This window comes from Apodemus sylvaticus, chromosome 5 (assembly GCF_947179515.1).
Source record: "Apodemus sylvaticus chromosome 5, mApoSyl1.1, whole genome shotgun sequence".
Lineage (NCBI taxonomy): Eukaryota > Metazoa > Chordata > Mammalia > Rodentia > Muridae > Apodemus > Apodemus sylvaticus.
Genome location: NC_067476.1, coordinates 101,818,074 through 101,844,173, shown reverse-complemented (window position 1 = coordinate 101,844,173; position 26,100 = coordinate 101,818,074). Strand labels below are relative to the sequence as shown.

Here is a 26,100-nt window from a genome sequence, read left to right as displayed (position 1 = left end):
CCACCATCATCCCCATCCTCATTCCCAGGAATGGAAAGACAGAGATCATAGCTTGGCTTTGAAGAGATTAGAATAGTGAGGCCTGAAGGCCATGTGGGTAAAGCACAGAGCATCCTGGTGTCACTAACAAGAATGGCTTGACAGAGACAAGTTTAGAATTGTGTCAAAGAGGAATTCTGTCAAAAGGAAACACCTCACTGGATCTCACAGGAAACATCTCACGGGAGCATCCAGGGAGGCTGATCCCTCCTCCACACACACACAGTGTAGCAGGCCTCTTTGGGTTGAAGTCTCTTTTTTGATCAGCTCCTGTGCAGAGCAGGAAGGAAAGAAGCAGAGGATATGCAGAGGAGTGAAAGGAATTGCCAGAGACTGAGCCAAGTAGTTGAAGACAGACATTGTTGGATCTTTGAGGTACACAAGTTGGGACAGGAGCCAGGACTTCTGTGAGTGGAGGAAGCATTGTTCCTACACTCATTACTAAGTTCTAGACAGATAGAAATCCACCATGGAAGAGTCTTCTGATTAAGTTGAGCTTGCTGAGTACAAGACACAATTCCCTAGGTGATTTTCATGCTTACTTGGAATGAGTCCGGGACTGTCCTTGCTAGGAGCTTACAGAAGCTCAAGCTTTTCATGAATTCCACAGGAGTCTACTTCTAACCTACTGTGTTCTTAGCACCTCTCACATGCCCCAGGCTCAGGTGTCATGAGGTTCTAGATACAAAAGGTGTTGGGCACCCGGAGGTATAGGTCGGTGGTAGAGCACATACTAAGTATGTATGAGGATGTGGGTTCAATCCCCAGTGGTGCCAGTAACAAACACACAATTGAAAGGTTCTGGAGTGAAAAGATATAGTGTCCTTCTGTAGCAAGTGCAAAACCATGGGTTCAATCCCCAGAACAGAAAACACACCTGGGGCTAATGCCTCAACACATTTTATTAGATCCACTATAGGCCAGTGCTGGGCAAAGGAAGCAGGCTTCAGTCTGGTCTTCTCCACCTGCCTTTGATTGAGCCCAGTCTCTTAGAGGAGGGCCTGACTCCTCCTTTCACCTGGCCCCTCTAAGAGTCATTATCTTTCTTCCTTCCAGTGACTGGAAGCTCACAAAGGGCTGTGTTTACCATCAGTAGAGCAGGGTCTGATATCTTCCTGGATGCCTTGAGACTTGGCCCAGGTTTCTTCCCAGCCTGCTAGTTGCCTGTAGCACTGCCCCCTCAGGAGATCATTAGGTTATCCTCAGTGTTCTTGGCAAGGCAGTCGGGGGTGGTAGGGAGAAGTCTGATGTTCTTTAAGATCAAAGTTATCGTGGCCCTCCCTGCGGAATAAAGGCGTGAATGGCAGACAACTTGGCAGCCCTCAAGCCAAGAACCTTCTTCTCTCAGAACATTCTCCCAGCACCCACCGGAAGCACCGGGCACAGTAGAGGTCTCCATCACAGCCAGCACAGCGCAGAGCAGCATCCTCATTGCAGATACAGCACCAGGGGAGTTCTTCTTCCTCAGCCTGGAGCCCCTGAGGCAGAGACTGGGGCTTAGGAAGAGAGGTTTGGGGAACACAGAGTTGGATCAATGAGGCCGGTGGGGGGCAGGCTGTCTGTGGGAAGTGTGGGGATGAAAGCCAGTGTGAGGTCTTGCTCACCTCAGTCTCTGCCTTGTAGGGTTGGGTCTGGGAGCCTGGAGCTGGTTTCTCACGGATGTTAAAGCCACTTGCCTCATCCAGGGCAGCTTCTTCAGTGAGCTGTCAACAGGGAGGGAAAGAACTACTTCCTGATCTAGGCGCAGGCTCATACTCACTCTACTTCACCTTCTGCCTCCTTCCTGCCTACGTCTGCATCTATCTCAAGACACCAGGAAGTACAGGACCCCAGCAAGAAGGAGTGCAGAGGAATGACCGCTCATGTGGCCCTGGAACAGAGGCCAGTGCAGGAGACCAGACAGCTGCTGCAACACTGACCAAGGAGGCAGAGGCAGAACAGGGTGACTGGGTGGGTAACAGGGCTACCTGCTGCATGACTCTCTGGATGGCTGTCTCTTCATCCTCAACTTCATCACTGTCTGGGAGGTGACAGTCCTGGAGGGTCACTTGAATGAGGGGCAGAAACACAGGAAGAAGTGAGGTGAGAATTTCACCAAATGGCTTTCCTCTTGCCTTCTAGAACTGTTGGTTCCTAGGGGCATTTAGTTCAGAGTTGAGATCCAGCTGCTTGCCTCCCTACCTGTCCTGCAAGGCTGGACCCTCAGCCCTGAGAGCAGAGGTCAGAATGAGAAGCATTAGCACCAGAAGGGACGGAGGTTCCACTGCCTCAATATGGCTGCCTCAGAGTCCTCATTCTCTGCTCTGCCCATCATATGCCACGGCTCTGCAGAGCACATGGCATACTCTTTGGCACAGGGACCCTTTTATCTGCTTTAGCACTGTCAGGGAAAGTCCAGTCTGTGGTGGCAGTCGTCTTGGCCAGGGGGCCTGAGTAAGGATGCTGGCTCACACCGTTACCGTTACCTCTGCTGGGGTCTTGTCCCTGCAGTGCAGCCAATCTCTTGGCAAGAGCCAGGATCCGTTCCTGCCTGGTGTTCTCCTCCTGTAGTTCAACTGCTGCCTCAGTCAGCAGCTTGCTCTTCTCTTCCTCCAGAGACCGGCTGGCCCGTCCCTGGGAATTTGTGTGCTGGTTCCATGTAGCTCCCTTGTTGAGGTCATTCTGGAGGGAGGCTGCTGGAAGGGACGATGCAGTTAGGAAGGCAGAAGAATTCCAGGGTCTCATCCCAGAGGCCTCTAAACCCATTTCTCAACTAGGTTTAACCATACATTTTCATTGTTCAGGACTATGCTTTCATTCATTTGTTTATTTTTGTTTTTTTCAAGGCAAGGTTTCTCTGTGTAGTCCTGGCCTTCTTGTAACTCACTTTACAGACCAGGTTGGCCTTGAACTGAGATCTGCCTGACTCTGCTTCCCAAGTGCTGGTCCCAAGTGCCAGGATTAAAGGTGTGTGCCACTTCCAAGTCTATTCATTTATTTTAAAGATAGGGGTTGCTGTAGAGTCTAGGCTGGCTTGGAACTATCTTTCTTTCTTTCTTTCTTTCTTTCTTTCTTTCTTCCTTCCTTCCTTCCTTCCTTCCTTCCTTCCTTCCTTCCTTCCTTCCTTCCTTCCTTCCTGGCTTGGAACTATCTTTCTTTCTTTCTTTCTTTCTTTCTTTCTTTCTTTCTTTCTTTCTTTCTTTCTTTCTTTCTTTCTTTCTTCCTTCCTTCCTTCCTTCCTTCCTTCCTTCCTTCCTTCCTTCCTTCCTTCTTTCATTATTCTCTCATATATTATATTCTGACTTCAGTTTCCCTTTCCTCCCCTCCTACAAGTTTCTCTGCCTCAACTTCCCTTTCTTTCATGCCAGTTTCCCTTCCACCTCCCCTCAGAAAAGAGAAGGTCTCCCAGGGGCATCAGCCATCCATAGCATGGGAGGATGCAACCTAATAGTAGGAAAAGGGTCCCACAAGCAGGCAAGAGTCAGAGCCAGCCCTGCTCCCAGTGTTAGGAATCCCACTAGAGCTGGGCAGTGGTGGCGCACGCCTGTAATCCCAGCACTTGGGAGGCAGAAGCAGGCGGATTTCTGAGTTCAAGGCCAGCCTGGTCTACAGAGTGAGTTCCAGGACAGCCAGGGCTACACAGAGAAACCCTGTCTCGAAAAAAACAAAACAAAACAAAACAAAACAAAACAAAACAAAACAAAACAAAAGGAATCCCACTAGAACACCATGCTACTCAGCCATAGTGAATATGCAGAGGACCCCCAGGTCAGACCTCCACAAGATCCCATGAGTCTCAATCAGTCCTTTCTCTGGGTCTTGTTCTCTTGGCGTGTCCCTGACTTCTCTAGTCCCTAAGATCCTTCCTTCCCATCCTTAGCAGCACTCTCTGAGCTCCCCGTCATGTTTGTCTGAAGTAGTCTGCATCTGTTCCCACAGTAGCTGGATGAAGTCTTTCTGAACACTCTAATGATGATTTTGCAGGAATAACAAACTGTAGGTCAAAGGTTTTGTGTCTGGATTGGTGCCCCTTTCCCTCCACTCGATGGCCTGGAACTCACGATCCTCCCACCTTTACCTCACAATTCTATGAGTGCAGAGTAAATCACTGTGCCTTGGGAAACTAGTCATTTTAGTTGTGTTTTTCAAAGACATTACCTTTGGGAGTGACAATTTTGGAATTTTGCTTTCTTTGGAAAACACAAATATTATGTGTTTTTGTTTTAACTGCTTATGTGGAATATGGGGCTGCTTCAGATTTTCCATAGCAGCTGACTATAATGTCACTGTTTTTCAACCCGACTTTATACAGGAATCTCTTTCCTTTTGTCTCTATCATCTAGTGTTGAAAGTTTAAAGGGTGGAAGAAAAAGGTCAGAGAGAAGAGAAGCACCTACAATGTAGCAAAAGACAGCTATACACCTCCATGCACTGAGTTGGGTAGTTATCCTATGGCTTAAGATCAGAATGTGAGGGGCTAAGGTTTTCTAGACTGTCTTTCAGGGCTGGAATTAGCATTTTCTGGAAACAACAGGGAGAAGTCACAACAGAAACAGCTAAGTTAGATAATGGGCAGGAAGACATCTGATAGTAATCAATACATCAGATGAGTGAGGTTATCCACAGAGACTCTCTGCAGTAGTTTATCAATCTTAGTTCTACTGATACATTTAAGGGCATTATTTTTCAGGGGTGCGGAGCTGGCAACTGGCATGATGATGCCCAGCAGCATCCCATCTTCCACCAACAGAAGCCAGGAGTACCTGTGAACTGTGATAATGAAAATGTCTTTAACCAAATCCAAAGGTGCCTAAGGCTCAAAATCACTCCTGGTTGGCGCTAACGCTCTGTAGACTTCATTACCACTGTCCAAGAATCTTCTATTATGTCAGAGCACTGCATAGCACGCCCTAGATCTACAGTCCATGAGGCAATGCTGAGCTCATGTGGGTCGCAAACAGTGGAAATGTGGCTGGTGTGAGGAGGCAACTCACTCTAACTCTTTTTATTGAAGTCTCTTCCTCATTGTCGGTGCAGTCAGTCACTGCAGAGAGCACTCACTAAGTACTTATTATGAGCCAGGCACAGTCCCAAGCACTTACTATATTGTTTTATTTATTCCTCATGACTTCTCCCAGGACATAGGTTTTAGCACACTTGAGCTTACTGATGAGAAAGACTCAGAAAGGTGAAGTAACTCATGTAGGTGATGGAAGTGGAATTCACCATCTGATTCTAGAGCCCTGCGCTGGATCCCTTTGGAGCAAACACCCAGTAAACAGAAGGTCTTTAGTGTTGACCATTCTCTGACTTACATTCACCTCCCAAAAGGGTGAGCAGAAGAGGCAGAACATGATTTGGGAGAAGCCAAGGGGACAAGTTACCTGAGGGTCTTGGTTGCCAGCTTTCATCAATAGCCACCTCAGCAGTCAACTGTGTCAGCAGATCCTGCGTCTGCTGGGCCTGGGTCCTGGCGTCTGGTGCCTGGTGTGCCTGTGCAGAGGAGGGAAGCTCAGTGGGGAAGGGGTGTGGGGAAGGCCACACCAAGAGTGCAGAAGAAGTCTGAGTCAGGGGTGGATGCTGAAGAGTTTTCAAAGCCCAAGGAAAGGGATGAATTCAAGTCCACATAGGTGAGTCGGTCTGGCAGCTCCCAACAGGACTGAGTATCCACTCTTTGCTGACGCACTCAGTCCTGCTGCTTGGCCTCTGTCCTTTGGCTTAGGAGCAGGCTTAGGGCTCAGGAGGTAGGGGTGGGAGGCTTTACCAATCCCTGCAAAGCACAGGATCATACATGTATCTGGGCTTGAGAAGGGTGCTTGCCCTAGGAAAGCCTTTCTCCTAAGCTGTCACACTCACCATTCTCATGGTGTGAGGAGGTGGGACTCTGCCCTGCAATGCTGCAAGCCGATCCTCCATCTCCTGTGTGGAAGGAATGGGGCCCTGGACTTCATCCTTGAGTGCGGCTAGCCGTGCCTCTATCTCTGCTTGGGAGGGTACTGACTCTGCAGTTGGTAAGGAGAGGATTTGTAAGGGCCAGAGGGAGCTCAGACCTCAGGCCCGGGTGTGCCTTTTAAAGGTCTCCCGGCCCACTCCCAGTGTCCACTCACTGGGCTTGTTTTCCTGACGAAGCCGTGCTAGGCGCTCAGCGATAGCTTGGTCTTTGTGGGTCAGGCCTTGGCTCTGAGAAGTGCTCGGCTTTTTCTTGGCTTCCAAGGCTGCCACACGCCTGGGTAGATATGAGGTAGAAACTCTTAAGGTTAAAGAGAAGACTGAAGGAACCCATTCCGATCAACCTGAGCCTCTACAAGCCATCTTCTGTGGCCTCTATTCATGTGGTGCCACAACCCAACCCAGATGACCAGCCTGAGAGGGAAAAAGCTCCCAAATGCCTTTTCTGATAACTGGTTAATGAGCAGCTTTCAGGGTCCAAGAGGGAAGCCAGAAGCCTGGAGGTGAGCATTCTCTCTGTCCTGCACCCATTTGTTCTGGAAACTGGGAGGAGAGCTGTGGTGGTGCTGTCCTTGTCTTTTTCCAACCCCGCTTGTCTGTCTTCTTCTCAGTACTTACTTCTTATAGTTCTGAGGTGGCGACCACTTGGAGGCAGTGTCAGAAGACCCTCTAGAGAGAGGACACCAGAGGACATTGGTGCCAGAAGTCCTGCCCTCCCTCCCATTGGTAATTTCTACCCCAAATACTTCCCAGACAGACCTCTGGCCAGGGAGCACAAGGCCACAAGGCCTGACCAGATACTTATTGTCCTGTCTGTCTGAACCCTTGCCGGTGCCTATCTCTCACCTGGTCAGGACTGTGTGGCACTGCTTGCAGACTTTCTGTTGTGTGTTACCAGCCCGGGGTACCAGAGCGCTGAAGCTAAGACAGCCATTACAGAAGGCTCGGCCACAATTCTTACAGCCATACTATAAGAAAACAAGAAGCAGGAGGAAGTATGTCTCACCCAGCCCCGTTGGCTCTTCTCCGAGTCCCTCTAAACACTCATAGAAAGAGGGAATTGGAGTTGTGACCAAATTTTGGAGGAAAGAGGAAAAGTGGGATTCCCTAGGGTCCTGGCAGAGATGGGTTCAACAATTCTTAGGTTTCCACAGTCTTGTTCAAATTAGATAAAACTTCAGGCAAAATTCACATGCTTTCTACTATTTTCAATTTCATTACACCATGGGGGTGTAGTGCAAAGACAAACAAGGCCCCGTGTGTCGGGTCACAGGCTCCTCAACAAAGAGAGCTGAGTGCAGATCGAGTGCTCTCTCTGCTCTGGCAGAGATGGTGGGAGGTTTGCCACAGGATGGGGTTGTAACAATAGCTCCAATTATTAAGTACTTTGTGCCAGGCACTAAGCTTGCACCTTAAAATTCATCATCTGATATAACCATTGTCATTTACATAGGTCATCATATTTGATCCTGATGCCCACAGTAGTATCTCTATTTTAGCGGGGGGCCAGAGAAATTACATGACTGTTCAATTAGATCGTTCTTTGAATAAGACAGGGCAGCTGAAATTTGAACCCTGACTCAAAAATTGATATATAAATGCTCCAGTCCTACACACCATAAATTCATCCTATTTCCTCCCCATTAACTAGCTCCCTTGCAGCTTACAAGGAGTATGTGTCAAGTCTGTGTTGAGAAGGCTTTTTCATTGTGCCCTGAGGAGAAGAAGCATGGTAATCTATCCTGGGTAAGGGCAAGCTGCAGCTTCGGGTGAAGCAGAATGGAGAGCAGCGGGCGTGGTACGACGTTAAAGACAGATGGAGAGAAGGGGAGTGGATAGAATGCAGGCCGCAGATAGTCCACTTGGAGATTTAAAAAAAAAAAAAAAAAAACGTGTAGTTTTTGGAAACTTTACAATTTCTAGGGTACTGTCAGCTCCAGCACCTCACCGAAGCCACTTTAAATTTTCTTAATTTACATTATTTCTTTGTGAGTGTATGCGTGCAGGCATGTGCATATCATGGCATGTGTGTGGGGATCAGAGAATAACTTTCAGGAGTTCTCTCCTTCCACCAGGTGGGTCCTGGGGTTCGAACTAATGTCATCAGGGTTAGCAGCAAGTGCTTTTACTCACAGAGTCATCTCACTGGACCTCATCAGACCATCATCTTAGCCCCGAAAACGGGTGGGCATCCGTCCCACTTCACAGAAATGTTAACTGGGTTACTTCATCAAAACCACAGTCTTTAGCCTGCAAATCCCTTCCCTTCGCCCCGCGTCCTCCCTTGGCCCTTCAGCTCTCTGGGAGTACACTCGCCTCCTTCTTGAAGAGGGTGAACTTGACAGCACAGCCGTAGCACCTGCTCTCCATAGCAGTTCTCTGCGCTGCAGAACAGGTAGGTTAGCCTCTCAAGAGTGCAATGCAGGCCTCTCAGACCCTCAGGTTTTGTAGCCCAGTCCCACACGCCCATCTGAGCTGTCCAGGAGCGGCCCAGCGCGGGGAATTCTGGCTCTCCGCACACCAGGGCGCTGGCGGCAGCGGAGTGGGGCATGCTGGGAGTCGTAGTTCATTCTCCACTGCGCGCTCTTCCACATCCAGTCGGACCTGAATCAGGAGGAGCCATCCCAGGAGGCTTAGCGCGCTCTTGGGCGGGGTCGGAACTAGTAGCCCCAGCCCCCATGCGCACCCTCAGACTCCTGGGAGTTGTAGTACCAATTCAAGTTTAGACTATAACCATGGCGGTGACCAAAGAGCTCTTACAAATGGATCTGTACGCGCTGCTGGGCATTGAAGAGAAGGCGGCAGACAAAGAGGTGAGAACCTGTTAGGCAAAGCAGCTCTTTGGTCCTCGCGCCTGACTCGCGCCTGGCTTCGACTTTCTATGCTCCGCCCTCTCCTGGACCGGGAGCCAGGGACGGCCAATAACTAAAAAGGGGGCCTCCAGGCATTTCCTGAAAGGCTTGAGGACCTCGTAAAGGAGGGAGGCATTGAGGACTCTGAACTGTGTGACTGTGTTGTCCCTCCTGCCACACTGTTTCTAGACCGGTTGAACCCGAGAACCAGGCCTGCTGTTTTGCGCCTGCGCAACATCAGTTTGTTCACTGAACGTTTTACCTGTGTCAGGAGGTGTTTTCGTTTCAGTCTGTTTTAACTTCAGGTGGAGCCTAGGAAGAAGAGTCTCTAGGCTCTTCACTCTCTCCTCAGCCCCTCTTCTTTTTCTGGATTTGACGTTGAGGCCTAGAATCTAGAGAACTCTGTTTTCTTTTCCTCTTTTTAAGTATCAGATGTTCCAGTGTTCTCAGTGCGTGCTGCTTAGCGGGTTAAAGCAGGTGGTGGGGTTCAACTTATCTCAAGTGCTGGTTAAGGTGCCTGGGGTGAGACAGATCAAGATGTACTTAAGGTTTCTGTTATATACACTTAGATTGTGGTGGGATTGTGGTAGCAGTTGTAATAGTACACGCAGGGGAGTTCATTGGATAAAAATGAATGCCCACCAGGCTGGGCATAGTGGTATAAGCGTGTAATGCACGTGGGAGCTGGAGGGAGGAGAATCAGGAATTTAAGGCCAGCTTCAGCTTCTTGTGGAGTCTAAGGTCAGCTGCCTTAAGGGGGTGGGGTGGGGAGAAAGATCTTATCAATGCTCTTTATACCTCTGTACTGCCTTGTCAAAGGGTTGAGTGTCTAGAGTGCTCTGGGGTGCCGGGCATGGTGGCGCATGCTCCGTAATCCCAGCACTTGGGAGGCAGAGACAGGCGGATTTCTGAGTTCAAGGCCAGCCTGGTCTACATAGTGAGTTCCAGGACAGCCAGGGCTACACAGAAAAACCCTGTCTCGAGAAAAAAAAAAAAAAAAAAGAGTGCTCTGGGGCAGAAAATCAGGGCGACTCGACTGATTCTTTAGAAAAGTTGTGGTCATCTTGCTCAAAAAGCTTCCTGACGATTTGGCTGAAGTCAAAGTGGATGTAGAAATACACGAAACACCCCCTCCCCCACTTTGAGGCAAGGTCGATGTAGCCCTGGCTGTCTTGAAACTTTCTATGTAGATCAGGCTAGTTTCTTGAACTCACAGAAATAAATTGCCTCTGCCTCCCAAATGTTAGGATTAAAGGTGTGTGACCCGTGTCCTGTTTTGGGGATTCAAGCTTTTTACCTAAGTGCTTGGGATCCAAACTCAGGTCCTCTTGCTTACAGGGCAGGCACTTTACAGACTGGACCGTCTCTCTAACCACCAATTCTTCACTGCCTGCCTCCTCCTCCTCCTCCTTCACCACCACCACCTATTTGTGTGTGGCGGAGTGGCGGCGGCGGTAGTGGCGGTGGTGGTGGTGTGTGGCGAAGGGCGGTCAGGTCGACCAAATACTATCTAGGGCAGAGACCCTATTTAAAAAATATAAACAACGGGGGGGGGGGGGGGGGGCTGGGGAGAGATGGCTTTGTGGTTAAGAAGTTATACAAAACTTTTCCAGAGGATCTGAGTTTGGAGCTTCTGTAGTTGATAGGAGAGAGGGAGGGAGAGAAAGAGAGAGAGAGAGAGAGAGAGAGAGAGAGAGAGAGAGAGAGATCTGGAGTCACAGGTTAGCTGATGTGATGCTGGGCACTGAGCTTCTGTCCCCTGGAAGAGCCGTGTACCCTCTTATCTGCTGTGTCATTTCTTCAGGCCTCTGTGACTGTTTAATGGCTATGTACTCAGAATGTTTTTTGGGGGTTTTTTGGGTTGGGGGGGTTGTTTTTTGCTTTTTTGTTTTTTTGTTTGTTTTTTGTTTTTTGTTTTTTTCAAGACAGGGTTTCCCTGTGTAGCCCTGGCTGTCATGGAACTCACTCTGTAGACCAGGCTGGCCTCGAACTCAGAAATCCTCCTGCCTTTGCCTCCTAAGTGCTGGGATTAAAGGCGTGCACCACCACCACCTGGCTACTCGGAATGGTTTTTACATGTAGAAAGTATTGTAACAAGCAAGCAAGCAAGCAAACAAACAAACAAACAAAAACCCACAAAACAACTCAATTTCAAAGTGTGGCTGGAGAGGTGATTCAGTGGTTAAGGGTAAAGAGAACCTGGATTTCGTTCCTGTCACCCACGTTGAGTTGCTGACAACCCCCTGTAACTCTAGCTGCAGTGGTTTTGGGGGAGGGCACAGCTGGTTTCCTTGGGTACTCATAAGTCTGTGTGGATAACCACACTCAGACACACACAGGCTTGGTGGGTAAAGTGCTCACCATGTACGTGTGAGTTCCTGCATTCATCCCCAGCACATAATACAACCGAAGTGTGCCAGTGCACACCTGTCAGTCATCCTGGGCTGGGAGGGGCGGACGCAAGAGGATCCTGGGATGTGCTGGCTAGACAGTCTAGCCAAATCAGTGGGCTCCAGTGCTAGTGGGACCTTGTCTCAAAAAGTAGCTGGGCTGGTGTGGTAGGGCAAGTCTTTAATTCTAGCATTTAGGAACCTCAGGCTGGTGGATCTCTGTGAGTTCAAGCCCAGTTTAGTTTACATGATCTACATGTCTCAAAAAAACCCCAAATAAATTAGGATGAGATTCTGCTTACTGTTAGCTAGGGTTTCAAAGCCTAAATACATACACACATACGTATTTGAGGATGTAGAGAAACTGGAGTTGTTGTACATTGCATGTGGTATGACTGGCTATTGCTTAAAAGTATGAGGATTCCTCAAGATGTTAAATATCAAATATATGATTGCCATATGATAATTGGGCTGTTTTGAATTAGATGTTCCCCATAATCTCGGGCATATGAACACTTGTTCCAACTGATGGCACTGTTTGGGAGGCTTAAGAGGTGTGGCCTCTTGGAGGAAGTATGTCACAGGAGACAGGATTTGAGAGTTAAAATACTTTAGTCATCAGCTTGACCTCTGAGTTCAAGGCCAGCCTGGTCTCTTGGTCTACAGAGGAAGTTCCAGGACAACCTGGACTACACAGACAAACCTTGCCTCAAACCAAACAAACGGCCTGGAGAGATGGCTCAGCGGTTAAGAGCACTGACTGCTCTTCCAGAGGTCCTGAGTTCAATTCCCAGCAACCACATGGTGGCTCACAACCATCTGCAATGGGATCTGATGCCCTCTTCTGCTGTGTCTGAAGACAGCTGTAGTGTACTCATATAAAATAAGTAAATAAGTCTTAAACAAACAAACAAACAAACTGAAAAAAACCAACCCTTCGATCATTTCTAACATATTCCCCGCCCCCTTTTGTGGTTCCAAGTGTGAGCTCTCAGCTTTGCTCCCGTTGCCGCGAATGCCGCTGTCTTGCTTCCACCATGATGGCGATGGACTCTGTCCTCGGGGACCATAGCCCAGAGAAATCCTTCCTTCCATAAGTTACGTTTTATCGGGATCTGATGGAGCCAATGCTGGCCTTGAACTCCTGGGAGGTGGAATATAACGATTCTGTGCACCACAGATAATATTTGTCATTTTATATGTGGCTTATTTCATTTAGGGCAGTGTTTTCAGGAGATAGCCATGCTGTAACTAATGTCAGAATTTCCTCCCGTTTTAAGACTAAATTCTATTGCTTGGATGTATATTCAATCTGTTGATGGATATTTGGGTTGTTTTACCTTTCCAGTACTGTGTGCAAGGCTCTTATGGACATGGCTGTACAGAGTCCTGTGTTCTATGTGTAACTCAGTGGTAGAGGGCTTGCCGAGGTTTGATCAAAAACCACCAAAAACAGAAAAATGTTTTTTGGATGTAACCGCAACACAGAGCTGCTGGGCCGTGATTGGCTGTGTGTAGTCTCTTAGGGACTGTGATTGGCTGTGTGTAGTCTGTTAGGGACTGTGATTGGCTGTGTGTAGTCTGTTAGGGACTGTGATTGGCTGTGTGTAGTCTCTTAGGGACTGTGCTATTGCCACCTGCAGCAGCTGTCCATGACTTCCCTCCTCACTGCCAAACCTGTTACTGTCCTTTCTCTGTTGGGCAACAAAGAGTTGTACCACCTTTGAGGGTTTAAAAAAATATGTATTTATTTATATGTCATGTGTGTGGGTGTTTTACCTTCGTGTGTGTGTGTGTGTGCCTGAAAAAGTCAGAAGGTGTCAGGTCCCCTGCAGCTGGAGTTACAGATGGTTGTGGGCACCTTGAGGTGCTGGGAATCTAACATGGGTTCTCTGCGAGAGCAGCCTGGTTTTGTTTTTTCGTTTGTGTTTTCTTTTTTTTCATCTCACCTAACAGACCTGTTTCAGGGACTTTTATACCTAAACACTGCTAGAGCTTTCTTTGCTTTGGGCATTTGGCCATCTAATTGACCACTGGGAGCTGTTTCAGTTAATTGTCCCGCTCCAGCTGTGAGCTCTCCCAGCTGCACATTATGTTAGTGCCACTTGATCACTGTCGGCCTCTCCCATGGGGAGTGCCTTCCTGTTTTGTTTGCCGCAGTTCCTAGCTTCTAGAACCATGCCTAGCGCTTGACAGATGTTCAGTAAACACTTGGTGAATGATTGAATGAACATACAGTGTTGTTTTCAGGCAAAGTGAAGTTGGTAGAACAAAAGTTAATGTATTTACAAGATTATGATTCATACTGCACACTGACTCACAGAAAGGTTGTACTGATTGATATTCCCACCAAGTAGGTCTGAGGTCGTCCATCTCTGCTTGAATCCTTGACAGTTGACAGCGGCACACCGTGTACACAGTGCTTCACCTAGGGCAGGCACACCCTGACCCTTCACAAAGTCAGACTTTCTTTTCTTTCCTTCCTATGTTTAGGCAGAAACACACTTAAATGAGGAGGCTGGAGCCACTTCCTGTAAACGTTTCTTTTGGTGTGTCAATCAAAGCCAGGGCTGTGTACATAGCAAGTGAGCAATCTTCCCCCAAGCCGTCTCACAGCCTGCAAGCATTTTCATTAAGTGCCTACTGGGTGTCAGGCTGTGTCTTGGTGCTGATATAGATGTGAATTCTCTCTGATGAACGAATTCACATCTGTATTTTGTTTCTAGCCTCTGTTCCTTGCTCCTGGGGCAATTTACTTTGAAATTTGAAGGCTAATGGTGATTTTCCTAGAAGCTCACATTTTCTTTTTAAAAAGATTTACAAAGGGGGCTGGAGAGATGGCTCAGCGGTTAAGAGCACTGACTGCTCTTCCAAAGGTCATGAGTTCAAATCCCAGCACCCACATGGTGGCTCACAACCATCCATAATGAGATCTGATACCCTCTTCTGGTGTGTCTGAAGACAGCTATAGTGTACTTAGATATAATAATAAATAAAATCTTTAAAAAAAATATTTACAAAAAAAAATCATCAGCCGGGCGAGGTGGCACACGCCTGTAATCCCAGCACTTGGGAGGCAGAGGCAGGCGGATTTCTGAGTTCGAGGCCAGCCTGGTCTACAGAGTGAGTTCCAGGACAGCCAGGACTACACAGAGAAACCCTGTCTCGAAAAACCAAAAAAAAAAAAAAAAAAAAAAATCATGTGTATGTGTCTATGTGTCGTTCATGTGTACATGAAGTACATGAACACGGTGCCTGCGAAGGTCCAGGTGGTGTGAGCTGCCTGGTGTGAGCTGGGAAATGAATTCAGGTTTCTAATCAAATGAGGATTCCTACAGACACATGCCCTGCATAAAGTGGGAGGTTTTCTAACCAGTCTTCAGCAAAAATTCCTGCTTGTTGCAGCTGTCATAGTCTGAAGGTGGATAGACAGCCGTGGAGGACAGCCTGCACGCGGTGAGCTGTAAATGTGTCAGTAGTCTTTGCACTCACAGGCAGTTGTGGCTAAGAGATGAACTTTGGAGTCAAGACTGCCTGCCTATGGTTCATGACTTAGCCCACAGGTAACCATAACAGTTAACTTCTCTGTGCTTTGGTTTCCCTGTGGAAGTGATCGCTTCCTCCTGGTTGCATTGTTGTGATCTAGAGCCACACAAAGCACTTAGTACAGTGCCTGTGATCTCAGTGCCAGGTAGTTCTAGCTATTGTATCCTCATTGCAAGTTCTACGTTTTGGTTTTTGAAACAGGGTTTCATGTAACCCAGGCTGGTCTGGCACAGCTGATCTTCCTGATTCTCCTTCCCAAATACTAAGCACCACCATACCTAATTCATTGCACGTTTTAAAGTTAGATACTGGACTGGAGAGATGACTCAGTGGTTAAGAGCACTGACTGCTCTACCAGAGGTCCTGAGTTCAATTCCCAGCAACCACTTGGTGGCTTACAACATCTGTAATGAGATCTGATGCCCTCTTCTGGTGTGTCTGAAATACATAAAATAAATAAATCCTTTTTTAAAAAAGCTAAATATTTATCTATGAGTTATACATCTGTAATTTCTGCAACTGGGAGGCACAAGAAAGAAAATTGCCTACAAATTTGGGACTATCCTGATTCCTGTCCATAGTCCCAGACTATCCATAGTCCCAGACCAGCCAGGGCTACATACTAAGATACTGTCTCAGAGCCGGTGGTGGTGCACGCCTGTAATCCCAGCACTTGGGAGGCAGAGGCAGGCAGACTTCTGTGTTCAAGGCCAGCCTGGTCTACAGAGTGAGTTCCAGGACAGCCAGGGCTACACAGAGAAACCCTGTCTCGGGGGAAAAAATATGCTGTCTCAGAAAACCAAAATAAGAGCCAGCAAGATAGTTCGGCAGGTAAAGGTGCTTTCCGCCAAGCCTGATGACCCACTTTGACTCCTAGAACTCAGGGAGTAGGAGAAAGTCAAGTACTGCAGATTGCATCCAGTGCATCTCCAGGGAAGCAGAGGTCAGTAGAGAAGGGAGACAGTACCAAGTAAAACAAAGTTGAGCGTTACCAGAGTTCAAGATTACACGCAAATCAAACTGATGGAGTCTATAACCATAGACAATAACCCAGGTGGTCATGGTGGGCGGTGAGTGGGTTTGTCAGCTCAGACTGTAACTCATGAACTCTGAGGTGAAAGGCTCAGTGGAACAGTACAGGGGAATGTTTTAGGAATAAAACGAAAAACATGGACTGGAGAGATGGCTCAGTGGTTATGAGCACTGACTGCTTTCCAGAGGTCCTGAGTTCAGTTCCCAGCAACCACATGGTGGCTCAGAACCATCTGTAATGGGATCTGATGCTCTCTTCTGGTGTCTGAAGACAGCTACAGTGTATTTACATAAAACAAACAAATCTGAAAGAGGAAAAGGAGGGAGAAAAAAAACCTGATCAGAGAAGGCTTCCCTGAGAAGATATTTTGTTCAAAACTTTAGGTAACAAAAGATTGGAGGCTGAAGGGATGGCTCAGTGGTGAAGACCATTTGCTGATCTTGCAGACCTGGGTTTGGTTCCTCACACTGATGGTGTGGTTCCAACCATCTGTAATTCCAGTTCCAGGGGAGCACCAGGCACACACGGCACACAAACATAACTGCAGGCAAAACACCATCAGTGGAGAAACAAACAACCAGCGGGAATCCTGAGAATTGTATGCTAGTCACTGACCTACAGAGATTCTGAAACATATCAGGACTGTCCACTGAGTGTCAGGCTGGGGCCAGGGTTCAGTGTGTCATAGTCTTTCCAGATCTGGAGTGCCTTTGCCTTTTTTTTCTTTTTTCTTTCTTTCTTTCTTTCTTTCTTTCTTTCTTTCTTTCTTTCTTTCTTTCTTTCTTTCTTCCTTCCTTCCTTCCTTCCCTCCTTCCCTCCTTCCTTCCTTCCTTCCTTTCTTTCTTTCTTTCTCTCTCTTTGTTTCTCTTTCTTTCTTTCTTTCTTTCTCTCTCTTTGTTTCTCTTTCTTTCTCTCTCTTTGTTTCTTTCTTTCTCTCTCTTTGTTTCTCTTTCTTTCTTTCTTTCTTTCTTTCTTTCTCTTTCTTTCTCTCTTTGTTTTTCTTTCTTTCCTTTCCTTCTTTTCTTTCCTTCCATCCCTTCCTTCCTTCCTTCCTTCCTTCCTTCCTTCCTTCCTTCCTTCCTTCCTTCCTTCTTTCTTCTGCTCCTCAGCCTCTGCCTCTGCCTCCTGAGTGCTGGGATTAAATGCATGTACCACCACCACCATCTGACTAAATAAATACATCTTTAAAAAACAAACAAAAGCCATGAGTTTTGAGACCAGACACCAGAGAGCTGAAGGAGGGAGGTGTGAAGGTGTAGCAGGGTGACTAGGAACAGGGCTTCGCCAGAGTCTGTTGAGGATTTGACAGGAAATTAATCTGGGAAATGTGGTGGGATTTGACCTAGATTGGATTCTTTGTGGGCCATTTGTGGATTTGGGGTGTTGTCTGCATGTTGCCGGTGAGAACCCCTCTTGGCTAGGCACTGAGAACACTTCACTGGAAGACACTGGTTCTTTTCATCAAGGTCTAGGCATGGTGGGTGGTGTTAGTACGTAGCCCCCAAGTCCTGTGGGTCTTTGTTTAACTCAACTTTGGCAGAAGCCCTGGAGTTTGAAGTTACTCAGCAGCCTACTCAGGAAAGGGCATGATCCACCGTGTTTGGAAGCTGCTCGTTAGCATTCCCAGTAGGCCTCACATTTATGTGATACTGGAGAGCTTTCCCATGTCTAGTTCATTTGATGTGATCTTCAAAACAAGGCTGGGAGGCAGGCAAGGACTATTAACTCCAGTTTATAGATGAGAAAACCAAGTCTCAAAGAGGTTAATTGATTTGCCTGGCATAAGGCAACAAATAAATGCAGAGCCCCTGCCCACACCTTACTCCCCACACCCCAGGAGCAATTAGGGCAACCAGAAGTGGTCTGTGATTCCCTATGAGACCCCTCCCCTACCTGAGTCTGAGTGACAGAGACTTGACTCCTTGTGGTGTGGGTAAAGCCGGCATGCTTGGGCGAGAACTGAGCAGCAGGCTTGGGGAAACACCAGGCTTTCCATTTCTAAGTCCCCACTGCGCAGCCCTTTCCTCAGAAGAGCAGTTAGCACTTTTAACTGCTGAACCATCTCTCTAGTCCTTGTTTTATTTTTTGAAACAGTCTCATATTGCTCAGGTTGGCCTTGTACTCTTACAGAGGGGATTCTTAGATCTGTGCCCAAAGCCCTGTGTTACCCTTCTTTCTGCCTGACATCAAACAGTCACTTAACTCCTAGTGTTCCTCCTAGCAGGAATGAGATGTCTTCCTCTCTAAGCTTGGGGACAGATGAATGTCCAGGCTGTGGTCACAGACTGTTCTGAACTAGGGCTACTAATGGCGTTGGAGCTGATTCACCTAGGAGCTTTGTTCATTCGGTCCCTGTAGCCACTGCCTCAGTGTGTCCTTGTCTGAGTGCTACTAACTGACCTGGCTCTTGAGAAGTGAGTCTAATTACTTCACCTCTTCCTTACCTGGCTCCAAGCTTTACTGCAAGAAAGGACAGCCGCCTTTAAACAGTAATGATGTGTTCTCTGCCAGGCAGCTTTCTTTTAAGTTAATGACGGCTCTTTCTCTTTATTGGACCCCTCAGCCCTTGCTTTTCTGGGTGAGTCAGGAGATCCTTAACCTCAAGAGGTGAAACTGGAGACAGGAGGATCGTCAGAGGCCCTTTGGGTGCCTGGGGCAAATCACCTGAGTGGCCTGAGCTTCGCTGTGGCCACCTCTACTGGCCTGGGCTGCTGTGATTTGTGGAACCAGTTGTGGCGCTCTGGGAGGGGCTGAGTACAGTTGCTGCCTTATTCCTTGTACTCAACCCCCATCCCTGGGGGCTGGACTGTGGGGAGGGCTGTGGGGTGGGTTGTGGGGTGGGCTGTGGTGTGGGCTGTGGGGAGGGCTGTGGGGTGGGCTGTGGGGAGGGCTGTGGGGTGGGTTGTGGGGTGGGCTGTGGGGTGGGCTGTGGGGTGGGTTGTGGGGAGGGCTGTGGGGTGGGTTGTGGGGTGGGCTGTGGGGAGGTAACTGTTTGGTTCCTCCTGTGGTTGTCCTGGTAGTCTGTCTCAGTACGTTGTCTTTTCTAGCCAGGCAGTAGTTTTGCACGCCTATAATCCCAGCACTTGGGAGGCAGAGGTAGGTGGATTTCTGAGTTCAAGGCCAGCCTGGTCTATAAAAATGATTTCCAGGACAGCCAAGTCTACACAGAGAAACCCTGTCTCAAAAGGAAAAAAAAAAAGTTGTCTTTTCTAGACTTCTGTTTTTTAGAATAGAGTTTCACTGTGTATCCCTGGCTATCCTGGAACTCACTTTATTAGACCAGGCTAGCCTCACACTCACAGAGATCCACCTGTCTCTGCCCCTTTTTATTTATTTATTTGTTTGTTTGTTTGTTTGTTTATTCATTTGTTTATTTATTTATTATATGTAAGTACACTGTAGCTATCTTCAGATAGCCAGAAGAGGGAGTCAGATCTCTTTATGGATGGTTGTGAGTCACCATGTGGATGCTGGGATTTGAACTCATGACCTTTGGAAGAGCAGTCAGTGCTCCTACCCGCTGAACCATCTCTCCAGTCCTGTCTCTGCCTCCTGAGTGCTGGAATTAAAGGCATGTCCTGGCTCAGCCCTGGTTTTTGTGAGCGAAGATGCTAAGATGCTAATAGGTAGAATGGGGAGTTATGAAATAGTGGGGAGGGCTGGGGGAGGTGGGGCCAGGAGCGCACTCACCTCCCCCCACCTTTCTGTGGACCGGAACTAGTTAACTGGGTCGAGGCTTTCTGACTGTTTTGATTGAAAGCAAATGAATGTTTGCCCCTTTCTTTTTCTTTTTTAAGATTTATTTTTATTTTATGTATGAGTGAGTACACTGTAGCTGTCTCAGACACACCAGAAGAGGGCACCAGCCCCTGCTTGCTCCTTTCATGCCACAGGTATTGATTGTATGCCTACTAGGTGCTGTTTGTTCCACTGTTCTGGGTTCCGATGACACCCTTTCTCAAAATCCAAATTGAACAGCTGCCACCACCACCACCAGTAAAAAACTTAGTACGGGTCCTTTCCTGCGGGGCTAGAGAGATGGCTCAGTAGTTAATGGGATCTGATGCCCTCTTCTGGTGTGTCTGAGACAGCTACAGTGTTCTCACATACATAAAATAAATAAATAAATCCAGAGAGAGAGAGACTTTAAATGTTCCTTCTTGGTTTGTCTTTGTTTTTGAGATGCGGCAGGTTCCACAGGTCATACTCTGGTTGTCAGAACTGCTCAGCAAATGCCTTCATCCACTGAGCTGGTCAGCCTTTTGCTGGTTTCCGGTGAACCTTTTAACCTGGAATCTAGCCTTATTTTTATTCGTTTGTTTTGTTTGTTTGTTTGCTGCTGGGGATTGAACCTAGGATCTGTTGGTATTCTGTCTAAGCTCCACCCCACATTTACCTGGCAACAGCCAGGTATGCCCCGCCCCATAGACCTGGCCCACTATAAAAGGGGCTACTTGCCCCTTCTCTCTCTCTCTCTCTCTCTCTCTCTCTCTCTCTCTCTCTCTCTCTCTCTCTCTTTCTCTCTCTCTTTCTCTCTCTCTTTCTCTCTCTCTCTTTCTCTCTCTCTGTCTCTCTGTCTCTGTCTGCTCTCTCTCATCCTACTCTCACCTCTCTGCCCCTTGGGCTCCCCCCCCTCCACGTGGTCATGGCCGGCTCCACCACTCTCTACTCTCTCTCTCTCTCTCTCTCTCTCTCTCTCTCTCTCTCTCTCTTTCTCTCTCCCTGCCTTTCTCTACCACTAACTCCCAACCTCTACCCTAAATAAACTCTATTCTATACCATGCCTGTGTACGTGTGGTCCCCCAGGGGGAAGAAGTGCTTGGACATGGGCACCCCTCCCCCACACTGCTGTACCACACTCCCTTAACCCCATTCTCTCTTCTTCAGCCCCTTTCATTGCTTCATGTGGCCTTTCAGGATCTTTGCATGCCAGACTTGTTCTACCTCTAAGCTGTATCTGAGTCCTTAATATCTTTATTATTTTGAAAGGTTTCACAAAGTTGCCCATTCAGGCTTTGAATTTTTGTTTTGTTTCGTCTTTTTGAGACAGGGTTTCACTGTGTAGCTTTGACTTTCTTGGAACTCACAGAGATTTGCCGTCTGAGTGCTGGGATTAAAGGCATGAGCCACCTAGGTTGGCCAAGCCAACTAGGCCTTGAATATTTAACGCCCCTGCCTCAGCCTCTGCAGTAGCTGAGAACAAAGGTTACCAGCCCCAGTTTGAATAAGCAGCATTGGGAATTGAGGCCAGATGGTTTTAGGAAGGTTGTTTACCTGCTGAGAAATTCTTCAGCCACCAGTCCAGAGGTCTGGATGAGCTGGGATCCAGCTGGTAAGAAAGCACCAGAGTCCAGGCCAACTGGTTCAAAATCAAAGCTAGCCTTTCAGCCTCGGCCACAGGGATGGGCTCTGCCCAGGGCAGGCTTAGCAGCCAAATATAGTAATAACTAGTACATCCAGACAGACATGCTTGACCAGCATTCTGCGTGTCAGTTTGTGGCCACCCTGGCAGGTCTCCGGCTGTATACCTAAGTCCTCTACTTTTTCCAGGGAGAGTATTTCAGAGCTCCTGGGGCCAGCCACGGGCTGAACTTTAGGACTACCTCCTGCAGGTTGGAACCATTCCTGTCCATCCAGACCATTCAGGTTAGGTTCACCTGGGTCCATTCCTGACTTCCTGCGGTCTGTCAGGCTCCTGGACTCCTGCTGTGGTGGCTTACTGACTCCTGTCAATGAAGGGGTGAGGAAGAAATTTGGGAACTTGCTTTGTTTGTTTGGGTCTCCAGCACCATCCCACTGGCCTCTTCCTCCTGTGTGCTGGGATCTGTGGTGTGTGTGACCACACCCAGCTTCAGGGTTCTGATTGAAAAGGTCTCACTTAGCTCAGGCTGGCCTTGAACTTACTCAAGGTGTAGGGTAAACTTTGATCCCTCTGCTTCCATGTCTCAGATGCTAGGGTCACTGCGATGTGCCAACACACCATCTTTAGTGCAGAGTCTTGCTGTTGCCTTTAACCAGCAGCTTTAAGGGGTGGGCACTTAGGAGCCTGAGTCCAAGTGAGAGTCAGTGACCGGAGTAAAGTCTTGCTCTTAGTATAAAAAAGAGTCTGAATTTGAAAATACAATTCACATATAAGTATTTTTCCTGTATTACTCAAACTCATTATAGACAGTAAATATCAACTATAACCCTCTTCCATTAATATTTCCATATTTTTATCTGCCAGGGATAAAAGGTGTGACTAGGCTGGATGTCATTAATGTTTCCACAGTATTTGACTGGAGTAGATTCTGTATGTGCGGTGCTGGGGATTGCCCGTGCTACTACTAAGTTATATCTCCTGCTAGAATAGGTTTTGTTGAATATATTTACAATAACTTCTCATTATACCAGTTTTCTCATGTGTCACAGGACGGTAATATCATCTACCACAACAAGATTGGTTTGTCCATGTTGATTCTTAATTTTTTTTTTTTTTTTTTTTGGCCTTGCGGTGATGGCTCTGCCTGGGAGGCAGAGGGAGCCTGGCCTTCAGAATGAGTTCCAGACAGCCAGGGCTACACAGAGCCTGAAATCCTGTCTCAAAAAGACCAAACCAAAATCCAAATGCATAAGTAAATAAAATTTAAAAAATAAAAATGAATCTCTTTTTGTTTTTTAAAAAAGATTTGTTTTTATTTCTGTATGTTTTGCCTGTGTATATATCTATGCACCAGTTGTGTTCTTGGTGCCTGTGGAGACCAGAAAATGGTAACTCTGGAGCCAGAGTTACAGATGTTTGTAAACTGCTGAGAACTGAACCCAGGTCCTCTGCAAGAGCAGCAAGTGCCCTTAACCACTGTGCCAGCCCTTCAGTCCCTAAAAATAAACCTTTAAAAAAAGCCTATATAAAAAGAAAAAAGTAAAACTAGTAAAACAAACAAAGAAGCAAAACCAACTGGCCCTGTGATACATGCTTCTAATCAGCACTGGGAAGCAGAAGCAGGAGGATCTGGAGTTCAAGGCCAGCATCTGTTAGCAAGTATGTTCTAGGCATGTGACTTATATGCAACCCTGTTTTGTCTTTTTAAAAAAAGACAACCCTTGCTTAGGTCTGAAGGTTCCGTTCTATGATCCAAATTAAATATCATTTTTTCTTTTTAGAATATTTACTTATTTATTTATATTAAGTGTATATCTGAATATATGCATGTGTACCAAATGACTGACTGCAGAGGACAAAAAAGGCTGTTGGATCTCCTAAAACTGGACTTATAGTGAGCCACACGGGCTGGGAGCTGAGCCTGGATCCTTCGCAAGAACAACAGGCGCCCTGAGCCCGAGCCGACCCACCTGGCTAACGTCCTTTTTCTACTTGTCAATAGCTGAAAATAGCTTTTAATTTTTGTGTGTGAGGTCGAAATTTTTTCTTGTTATTAATCATATTTTATGTATCTGTTTTTCTTTTTGGGACAGAGTCTCACTTTGTAGCCTTGGCTAGCCTGGAACTCATAGAGATCTGCCTGTTTGCCTGCTGCCTGCTGGGATTTAAGCAGTTGGCCTCCATGCCCAGCTGGTTTGTTTTATGAAATTTTTCTTCATGGTCTTCCTTCCCTCTCTAGAGATGGGGCCTCATGTAGCCCCAGGTAGCCTCAAACTCGATTTAACTGAGGATGACCTTGAACTCTTGATTCTCCTGCCTCCATCTCTATAGGTTTTGTTTCTGAAAGTCTCACTGTAATCCTAGCCTGCATGGTTTGACCTCATCATGTGGACCATGTAAGCCCTGGACTCCCTGAGTTCTTGGCCGCCCTCTCTGCCTCTCTAGTGCTGGAATTATAGGTATGTGTCACCACACCACATACCAGCTTCTTTATATATTTTTGTGGCGTTTCACCTCACCGAATAAGGCAGATAAAAGGCCTTAAAATATAAAAGAAAAGGGGTGGGGACATCCTCTTGGGGATGGGGGAGAGGGGAGGGTATGAGAAACTGTTGGAGGGTGGCCTGCAGTGGAGGATAAAGACTGGACTGAAAAGATTAAAGATTTTGTGTGTGTGTGTGTGTGTATGTGTGTGTAAAACTTGGTGTAGTAGCACACACCTTTGACTCCACTACTTGAGAGGCAGAGACAAATGGATATCTGTGTGTTCAAGGCCAGTTTGGTTTCATAGTGAGTTCTAGGACAGCCAGAGCTACATAGTGAGACCTTGTCTTGGAAAAAAAGAAATATTGTATGTATGTATGTATGTATGTATGTATGCGCATGCATATAAAGCTTGACTTAAAAATAAGAGGTGGGGGCTGGGTCTGGTGGTGGCTATCTTTGTAATACTAGCTCTGAGAAGACAGGTGGGCGATCTCTGACCATTTAAGGGTAGGCTGATCTACATATCAAATTCCAGGCCAGCTAGGTCAACACAGTGAGAAGCCGGCTCAAGAGCACCAGTAAAATAAGAGAGATGCAGCTGTGGGCTCAGTGGAGGAGCCCAGGCGGATTACAGGCCACCTGGAGGTCGGAAGCGCATGTGACTCTCTTTGCTTATTGTTGTGCTGGCGTTTTGGAGGGGAGGGATGTTGAGATATGGTCTCATTCTGTAGCTTAGTCTAGTCCAGAGCTTCAAATTTTCTTGCCTCAGTGTCCTGATGGCTGTGGTCACACATGTGAAGCCTTTATGCCTATCTCCTTGTAATAATTTTTTTGGGGGGGTTGTTTGTTTGTTTGTCCCCCCCCCCCCCAGACAGGGTTTCTCTGTGTAGCCCTGGCTGTCCTGGAACTCACTTTGTAGACCAGGCTGGCCTTGAACTCAGAAATCCGCCTGCCTCTGCCTCCCAAGTGCTGGGATTAAAGGCGTGCACCACCACCACCCGGCCTTGTAATGGTTTAATAAGAGAGCTGGCACGATGAGCATGTAGTCTGGGGTGTCACAGGCAGGGGGGTGGGGGAGGTGGACCCACTGGGATGAACGTCAAGTTCAGTCTGGAAAACCAGCCCAGCACGGGCAGGTATGGGTATGGGACCGGCTCCGCCCAGCAGGTGGCAGTACAACCTCAGAGATCCGGAGCTCCGTAACTGGAGGGAGTTTGAGTCAGGTACCTGCCAGGTGGACTCTCTAGGAAGTGCTGGCTGCCAGCCTCTGAAGGTCCTTATTTAGCTCACACGAATGCAGAGGTAGGATTAGTTTCCTCTGAGAAACCTGGAAGCCAGAGTGCTGAGCTGCCGCTCCTGGAGTAAAGCCGTGGGTAACCTGTACAGAACACAGTGGGATGCAGAGGCCTCAGACGCAGAGTCAGTTTCTGTGATCTGAACCACCTCTTCCTGGAACCGTCTGAGCAGGCCGGATGTGAAAGAACCTCTGGGAGCTGTTGGTTCACTTATTTTTGTGTGTTTTGCCTGCATGCATGTCTGTGCATATGCATGCAGTGTTTCTAGAGGCCAGAAGAGGGCACCAGATCCCCTGGAGTTTCGAGTTACAGATGGTTATGAGCAACTTGGGTGTTTGAAAGTGAACCCAGTTCATTACAAGAGCAACACCTGTTCCTAACCACTAAACTATTTCTCCAGGCTCTGCTTTTTAAATTTTGCAAATATAAGAAATTCTAGAGTTTGGTCCGGTGGTAGATGTGGGTGTAATTGCAGCACATGGGAGGCCAGGTAGATTTCTGAGTTCGAGGCCAGCCTGTTCTACAGAGTGAGTTCCAGGACAACCAGGGCTACACAGAGAAACCCTGTCTTGGAAAAAAAAGAAAGAAAGAAAAGAAAAAATAAAAAACAACTCCTAGAGTGGTTATTGTATACATAGTTTTTTGTTTGTTTTTGTTTTGTTTTGTTTTTTTGGTTAGACCAGGCTGGCCTCAAAGTCAGAAATCCGCCTGCCTCTGCCTCCCAAGTGCTGGGATTATAGGCGTGTGCCACCACCACCTGGCTTATATATATAGTTTTGAGTACTGACTTTTTTTTCTCTTAATTTTTTAAGCTGGATGTAGTGGTGCTGGCCTTTGATCCCAGGGCTCAGGAGGCAGAGGATCTGTGTGAGTTCTAGGACAGCCTAGTCTACATAGTGAGTTCCAGGGCAGCTAGAGCTATGTAGAGAGAACTAGTCCCAAAAAATAAAAATGAATTTAAAATTATACTTATTTATTGTGTGCTGTGTGTAGGAGTACATATGTGTATGTGCCGTGGTGTGCTTGTGATGGTTGGGGGCAACCTGTAGCTATTAGTTCTCTCCTTCCGCTTGGTAGGTTCCAGGGATTGAACTCAGCATGTCTGACTTGACAGCAAGCACCCTTGCCCACTGAGTCATCTCTCCAGCCCTTGCTCCAAGCCCCTGTA

General features: G+C 47.4%; 2 protein-coding genes across 5 annotated transcripts in view; one reads left to right on the top strand and one right to left on the bottom strand.

The window, feature by feature from the left end:
* Nucleotides 1–920: 920 nt before the first annotated feature.
* Nucleotides 921–8,516, bottom strand: Zfyve19 (zinc finger FYVE-type containing 19). Of its 4 annotated transcripts, none has more exons than XM_052183262.1 (11): nucleotides 8,284–8,516; nucleotides 6,814–6,935; nucleotides 6,586–6,636; nucleotides 6,126–6,244; nucleotides 5,875–6,020; nucleotides 5,403–5,511; nucleotides 2,505–2,714; nucleotides 2,007–2,086; nucleotides 1,644–1,742; nucleotides 1,408–1,535; nucleotides 921–1,320 (listed from the first exon to the last, which is right to left on the bottom strand). In XM_052183262.1, exons 1-11 carry the CDS (start codon nucleotides 8,335–8,337, stop codon nucleotides 1,242–1,244), a joined length of 1,197 nt encoding a protein of 398 aa, XP_052039222.1. In that variant the 5' UTR covers nucleotides 8,338–8,516; the 3' UTR covers nucleotides 921–1,241. The 4 variants fall into 4 exon arrangements, with proteins under 4 accessions (XP_052039222.1, XP_052039223.1, XP_052039224.1 ...); XM_052183263.1 differs by having other exon boundaries at nucleotides 2,505–2,711; nucleotides 8,284–8,514; XM_052183264.1 differs by having other exon boundaries at nucleotides 1,408–1,517; nucleotides 8,284–8,513.
* A 134-nt stretch (nucleotides 8,517–8,650) lies between these two features.
* The window catches only part of Dnajc17 (DnaJ heat shock protein family (Hsp40) member C17), a 31,736-nt gene continuing 14,286 nt past the window's right edge, over nucleotides 8,651–26,100 (top strand). The window contains exon 1 of the mRNA XM_052183259.1: nucleotides 8,651–8,780. Within this exon, the coding sequence (XP_052039219.1) occupies nucleotides 8,703–8,780 (78 nt within the window). The 5' untranslated portion in view covers nucleotides 8,651–8,702. The remainder of the gene's footprint in view (nucleotides 8,781–26,100) is intronic.